Genomic DNA, 6,885 nt, shown 5'->3' with positions numbered 1-6,885 from the left:
CCCCCCCCCCCCCCAAAAAAACCCCATGGGTGCAAGCACTGCCTCCGCTTCACCAACTGCAAGACATTCTGGACTATGTGCTCACTCCACCTCATGGTGTTGGAGCCACAGCAATGTACACAACCATGAACTGGTTCTGAATCAGTGACATTTGGGAATGGTTCTATTGTTGCATGTGCCTGAACCCTGTCCTGCAACAATTATGAACCAGTTCCCAATCATTGACAATTTGGGACAGTTCAACTGTTACATGTGTCCTCACCCCCTATATGTGGGGAAAAAAAGAAAGAAGAGTTTGTCAGAAATTCCATGAAAGGAATCTTACAAAAATGTTGCCCTACCAGGGCTCCCTTTGCAGACTTTCCTTGTAGGAATTTTGAAAGAAAGATATTTTTCCCTGTGTTATCTGCCTCACTGGTTCCGGTGCAAGACGCGTGGGTGTAAGCCTGCTGCACCCATGTGAGCCCATGGACCCCAGCAGCAACCCCAGGACCCCTGATGAGCCTCAGCCTGCCAGCAGGTAAGCAGGGGATGGTGGAGGGAGGGACCTAGTCAGCTGGGAGCGGGCTAAGTGGGCTGAGGAAGGTCACACCTCCCCCGGCTCCTCCTTGGCCCAGCCTCTCAGGGAGCCACGTGACCCCCCTGCAGGTATATGTGCCAGGCTAGGACAAAGTCACCCACCTGTTTCTTCCCTCAGTGGAGGGGATGGACCCCCCTTTAGCCCCCCAAAAGCACTGAGGCACCGGCTGGCCCTTCTGCACATGTGTGCAGTTTAAAAAGGGCCCAACAACAGCATAAGCCACATTAGAGTCCTGGCTCTGGTGCGAGATGCGCAGGTGTAAGTCCACTGTGCCCCCATGAGCGCAGGGACCCCAGCAGCAACCCCAGGACCCCTGACGAGCCCTGACCTGCCAGAAGTTAAGCAGGGGCCCGTGGAAGAAGGGATCTAGTCAGCTGGGAGTGGGCTAAGTGGGCCGAGGAGGGTTACACCCCCCCCAGCTCCTACTTTGCCCAGCCCCCCGGGGAGCCGCGTGACCGGAGCCTCATGAACAGGCCGCGCAAACAGGCATGCTCCTGGGCACGGCACATGAGTTAGTACAGGAGTTTGCACAGGAGGGCGAGCGGGAGGGCCCAAGGTCCTGCCTGTGAATCCCCCAGAGTAGACAGTCCCAGCCATAGACTGGCACCTCATACACCGCCACCCAGACGGAGCCCGTGGTTCCAGGCTTCATGCAGACAGAGCCTCTTGCTCTTGGCCACGGGGCTGCCAGTCCCCTTTTCAGGCTCTGGGGCCCGGGAGCATGGCCACCTCCCCTTGTGGGGTCTGATCCCCACTGGGGTCTCTGGCGCACCAGCTGGAGGAGCTCCAGGCCACAGTCCAGAGACTGCATGCCATCAGGGACTGTGAGCGGGAGATTGACTCCTACTGCCAGGCCCTTCTCCCCTGGGAGGCAGAGGGTAGACCACAGTCTCCCTCCAGGACAAGGGAGGACCTGGGGACCTCCCATTCTGTCCAGCCATGGAGTTGGACCAAGGTGGTCAAGGGTCCCAGGGCCCGCCGCACCAAGGCCCCTGCCCCGCCAGAGCTTTGCAACAAGTATGAGCCTCCTGCAGCCCCAGCAGAGCCTGCTGAGTTGCCAGCTCCCGCAGGCAACACAGAGGACACTGTAGCTACTGTCCCCGGTCTCCCCAAGACCAAACACAAAGTGTTCATCATGGGAGACTCCATCCTGAGGGGGACTGAGGGGGTAATCTGCCGCCTTGACCCCTTAGCCCAGGAAGTTTGCTGCTTCCCGGGGCCCGCATCCAAGACATTGTGGAGAAAATCCCTAAACTCCTCCAGCCCACAGACCACTATCCCATGCTCCTCATCCATGTGGGCACCAATGACATGGCTCAGAGTGTTCCTAGCCAGGTCATGAGGAGCTACAGGGATTTGGGTACAAATGCCAGGAGCCTACTCAATCATATTAATTCATGGTCTGAATGGCAAAAAAGTCACTTCGGGATCTGTGACAACTTCTGGCATGTAACGTACTTTTATTAATTCACTCTTAATGGAAAGGAGCATCTACTGTCTATTATATTTATTATTTGTAAAACCCACAGTGTGCCAGAAACACTCTGCACAAATAGGATTCTATTGCCCTGGAGAGTTTATATGCAAGCATACTATGCTACATATTAAAAGCCAAAAGCTGCCTGCTTTACTCATGCAAGTGTCTCATTGACTTCATTAGGACTTGTGAGCAGAGGTGTAACTAGCAGGGCTTGCACTGTGGGCAAAATCTTGCTAGAGAATGGGGGGGGAGGCAGGGTGTGGTACTGTGTTATGGGAGGGGGTGCCAAGTGCCAGGAAAGTAGTCTTACCTGGCCTGGGGACTGAAAAAAAATCCCTGGCTGATGCTGCCACGGTGCAGTCTCCCCACCCCAGTTGATGGTATTACAGTAGCAAGGTGGTGCTGCTACTGTTGCCACAGCACAGACTCCCATTCTGATACCCCACTAGGTTGGCACTTGGGACTCACCCATCCCAAATTAAGCTACTGCTTCTGAGATGATGAATTCAAGCAGGATTTGGGCAATTAGACAGGAACAGAAGCAGTATTTTTAAGAATAAAAAAAGAGTCCTGAATTATTTGAACAATGTAATAGGGTAACCACAAGCAACCTATTGTTACAATTGTATCAAATGGAACCAGATTATACCCAGGAAACAGACACATGAACAATACTAACATATGGTAGGATTTCCTCATCTTAGTGTGACATCACTCAACAAAATGCACATATAGAAGACAAGGGGAGATAAGGAGAATTATGAAAGACTAAAAGACTACTGGTTGTGCAAGAGTGATGTTGTAGCCACGATGGTCCAGGAATTATGTGAGAGGCAAGGATTGTTTTGGGTAATATCTTTTACTGGTTCAACTCTATAGTTGGAATAAAATTAGATACTTTTAAATGCAAACCATTTTTCTTCAGGTCATCCAAAGAATGTTTTGCATTTGAAAACTTGTCTAACTTTATCCCAGCTAAACACTTTATCCAGTAAAAGATATAATCCCAAAAAATCTTAGCCTCTCACAAAAAAAGCCTGCTGGCATTATTTATATCATGAGCAACAGTGGGATTAAGAAACAAAACCAGGACCAGGTGGCTTCAGCATTTCTAGTTGCCCAGAATTACAATTAGCTGCCCAGATAGATGGGAATAATCAGCATCCCATTTCCTCTCACTTACATAGCAGGGGAAACATCTCAGACTTCTACTTTATTCCATGGGCATTTTATATGAATTTAATAAAGAACATAACAACAATAAGTCAGATATACTGATGCACACTGGGTGACTTAAGGCACAGCTTTGAGCAGTGAGTGGAGTCTAAATTTCACCACAGCAAAAGTAATTCTCACTGACATAGACTCTGACACTGCACCAAAAAGAAACCTATTTCCCGCTTCCTCCTGGAGAGACAAAATCCCTTTCCTGCTTCTTCCCAGTGATTTGAAGGGGCTTCTAGAGAAGGTGGAGAAGGCGTAAGCAGTGGGATAGTTACACGTGTTCTTATATACTACGTCTCAAATTAGGCATAGCCCTAGAAGGGGAATATATTCAGTTATGGGGTACATGGTAAAGTTGAGAATCTAGGCTTTAAAATATATAAAGTTATTTTAAAATATATCAACATGCAAAGAAAGGATTGGGCTTTATTTTCTCCTCACAAAGCAAGCACACACCATTACCCGCAAAAGAAAACTTACGTTTTTATGATTCACACACTTCATGAGGACCAGCTCCCTGTAAGCTCGTTTGGCATGCGTTTGGTTCTGAAATGGTCTGCTGAGCTTCTTAATGGCCACATTTCTGTCAAGGACGGCATCATAAGCAGCGCTGTAGTGATTACAAACACAGGATGTGTGTGTTTTAGAGGAAATTCTTCAGCTTTAAAAGTGAATTGCAAGTCCCATTCAGGTGGTTTCTCTACTGATCAAGGACTGCAAAGGAGGGCATGGAAAGAAGAGTTGGCAAGAAAAACACCCACAGCCACATACACATAAAAAGCGAGAACTGTCTCGGTGGAAGAAGTACACCCCTGGAACTGTCAATTTCAACAGGAAAATAAGTTTTTACATGCAAAGATGGGGGAAACAACTGACACAGTTGCTTTTTCCGCACCATTAACAGAGTCCCATTCAGTAGCTCGCTGAAAGAACAAAGACCCAAGTCCCTATAAGAAGTTTTGTATTTTTCAGATGAAACTACCCCTCACTTGACCCTAGCCCTCATTTGTAAATGTGTTTTGTTCACATTGGGCACATCTCCATGTGCACTTTAATGCCCTAATGTGCATTAAAACAGGCTAATGTGCCTTTTTCTAGTACCTCACAATGGAGGTATTAAATTCAATGTGCATTAATGAATGTGTAGACATGCCCATTGAATCATCAGATTTGAAATCAGATCTCTAAGGGGAATTAAACAATTTCACAATAATATTTTCCACATGTATAATTTAAAGAAATAACTTGTAAATTTCACTTAAGCATGAACATTTAAAGAACTTGGAAAAAAAGAAGAGAAAGACTCTAGGGGTTTCTTTGCCCAAGTATAGATTTAGGAGACTAAGTTTATCTGTAAAAATGTTGACCATAATCTCTATACTTTTTGAAAGCTGACTCCTTCCACAAACACATTAAATATCAGTTCTCTGGACCCTTCCCAAGATCCTGTCACAACAGCCAGGCAAGAACCTGAGAAAAGGTATACTCTGAGATTCAATAGGTTTAGTCTGTTGCAGGGTTCAGTTAGATGATAGAGTGTTCAATTCTGAAATTGGTTTCCTCTGCTAGTGCAACAGACTAAACATATTGAATCTGGGTCTAATGATATTTGCTTCTACCTACCATTAGGGGCTGGTGAGCATTTGTTTGTTTTTTTTGCGGGGGAAACAAATTTAATTAATTCCCCTCCCATTCCTTCCAAATTGACATGCAGTTTTAGTTGTTCTGGAACTATTCATAGATTGTGGTCCAATTCCTTGAGTGGAAAATACATTTTTGGGCCACAATCATGTGAATACTGGAAGGGATTAGGGCAACTCATCTTCCTCTAACAACTGTATGACAAGGTTATCTGCCCAATATGTGGAAAACCCAGCTTCAATTCCATCCTCTGCCTGAGGGAACTGGAACCTGGCTCTCCCACCATAGTTCAGGACAGACTGCACTGAGGATGCTATCAATCTCTCTTCCTGATGCTGTGGCACTTTGTATTAATTCTTCAATGACCATGAAATCAGCAGTCTAGTGAGCCATTAGTTCTTTTGGCCTCAGCTTATATTTAAGTACTTTATTTTGACACCAATTTTGGTTTCTTTCCTCCCTCATTTTGGCGAACCAAACCAAAAGTGTTATACCTCCTTTTCATTGCAGAAAGGCAGGGTTGTTAGAGTATCTTGCTACAGATGCCACATTGAGCCTTTCTCCAGACCACTCCACCTAGCTATAAATGGATACTTTGTCATTCAGGCTAGGGGGTCAAAAGTAGCTGACATGACACTGGCCATACCACTTCCTTCTGTGCAGTTTCCTACAGAAACTCATGTGCCTTAACCTCATGAGCTCAATGGGTCACCTGACTGTTCTTGACTTTACTTTGCAGCTCTGGCTTAAAAGGTCCACAAGCAGGATCTAGAATCTCAGATCATTCTTGATAACTAACCAAATATCTATACTGCATTGAAATGGAAAGGTTTTCTTTAAAATAATCCTGGAAGAACTTTTTGTGCTATAACTTTATCAAACAATCATTCGTAACTCTGGCACACTTGTTAATGTTGAATAAGTGACACAAATGGAGTTTCTATTTAATACCTACAACAATTCCAAAAGCCTAGAATACAGCCTCTATCCCTATCCTGTAGCTCTGGAGTGCGGTTGGACTGATCATATGAAAAACAGCAGGAATAGGTATGCACATCTCGTGGGACCTCATGACATAAAGGAGTTCAACCTGATCTGTCAACAGCTGCTGCTTTAACCAAATAATCTTTTCCCCCTTTCACCAGACCCTTCAAACAATAAAATGTTAATAAGAATCCTTTTTCCTTCCCCTTTTTTCCATTTTATTATAGGTTTCTTTAAAAAAGGATTCAGTTTGGAAACAAGGAAAAAAAAAGCCAACCAGTATAAAATAAATAGTTGCTTCATATGGTTTCTCCCTTTTGTCAGAAGGTATTGAAGTACATCATGCATCCATTTACCATTTATTACTGTCCTACAGTCTGACATTTCAGAGGAAGTTAACTTAATGTATACAACCAAGCGTTCAGTGCTGCAAGTGGAGAAATTCCGAAGATGTACTGCATTCTAATACTGACTGAAACAATGCCGACTATGTTTTCCACTTAAGTGACCCAGAGTTTTAACAGAAATTATTGGCAGGATAGGGCAAGTTTTGATTAACTGCCCATCAAAAATAAATAAAAAGTGTTAACATAACTGTCAAAGATCAAAGTCTTTGATTTCAGATGCCGATGGCAAAAGATCACATGGCAAAAGATCACATGGCAAAAGATCAGAGGCTAACACAACAAACTCTGTAATTGTAGTCTCACACTATTATTTTTTAGTTTGTAACAGTGCTGTATATTCACACCCCTGTCTGTGCCTCATTTCAAATTACCTGAGCCTCTCATATGAGAGAGACACTAACCTTGAACAAATTGCAGCCTAGTACCGTGACGTCAAAAAGAGATACCGTACCTATAGTGACCAGATAAAAATGAAACTACTTTAGTGAAGTTGTAAAATTAAATAATATACTATGCTTGCCCTCTTGTGACCAAACAGGACCAGTACCACCCAAGCAAAAATATAGCCC

At 44.7% G+C, this 6,885-nt stretch overlaps 1 protein-coding gene across 7 annotated transcripts in view; it reads right to left on the bottom strand.

Moving 5' to 3' along the window:
• Positions 1–6,885, bottom strand: part of MAPK10 (mitogen-activated protein kinase 10) — a 565,285-nt gene that overhangs the window by 120,582 nt on the left and 437,818 nt on the right. For 6 of the 7 annotated variants that reach the window (XM_019525840.1, XM_019525842.1, XM_019525844.1 and 3 more), the window contains one exon: positions 3,765–3,894. The exons of the other annotated variant lie outside the window; for it this stretch is intronic. In XM_019525840.1, the coding sequence (XP_019381385.1) occupies positions 3,765–3,894 (130 nt within the window). The remainder of the gene's footprint in view (positions 1–3,764; positions 3,895–6,885) is intronic. 7 annotated transcript variants of the gene reach the window in all.

The sequence above is a fragment of the Gavialis gangeticus genome, unplaced genomic scaffold (genome assembly GCF_001723915.1).
Source record: "Gavialis gangeticus isolate Ggan-Ray unplaced genomic scaffold, GavGan_comp1, whole genome shotgun sequence".
Classification (NCBI taxonomy): domain Eukaryota; kingdom Metazoa; phylum Chordata; order Crocodylia; family Gavialidae; genus Gavialis; species Gavialis gangeticus.
This window is presented reverse-complemented; position numbering and strand designations above follow the sequence as displayed.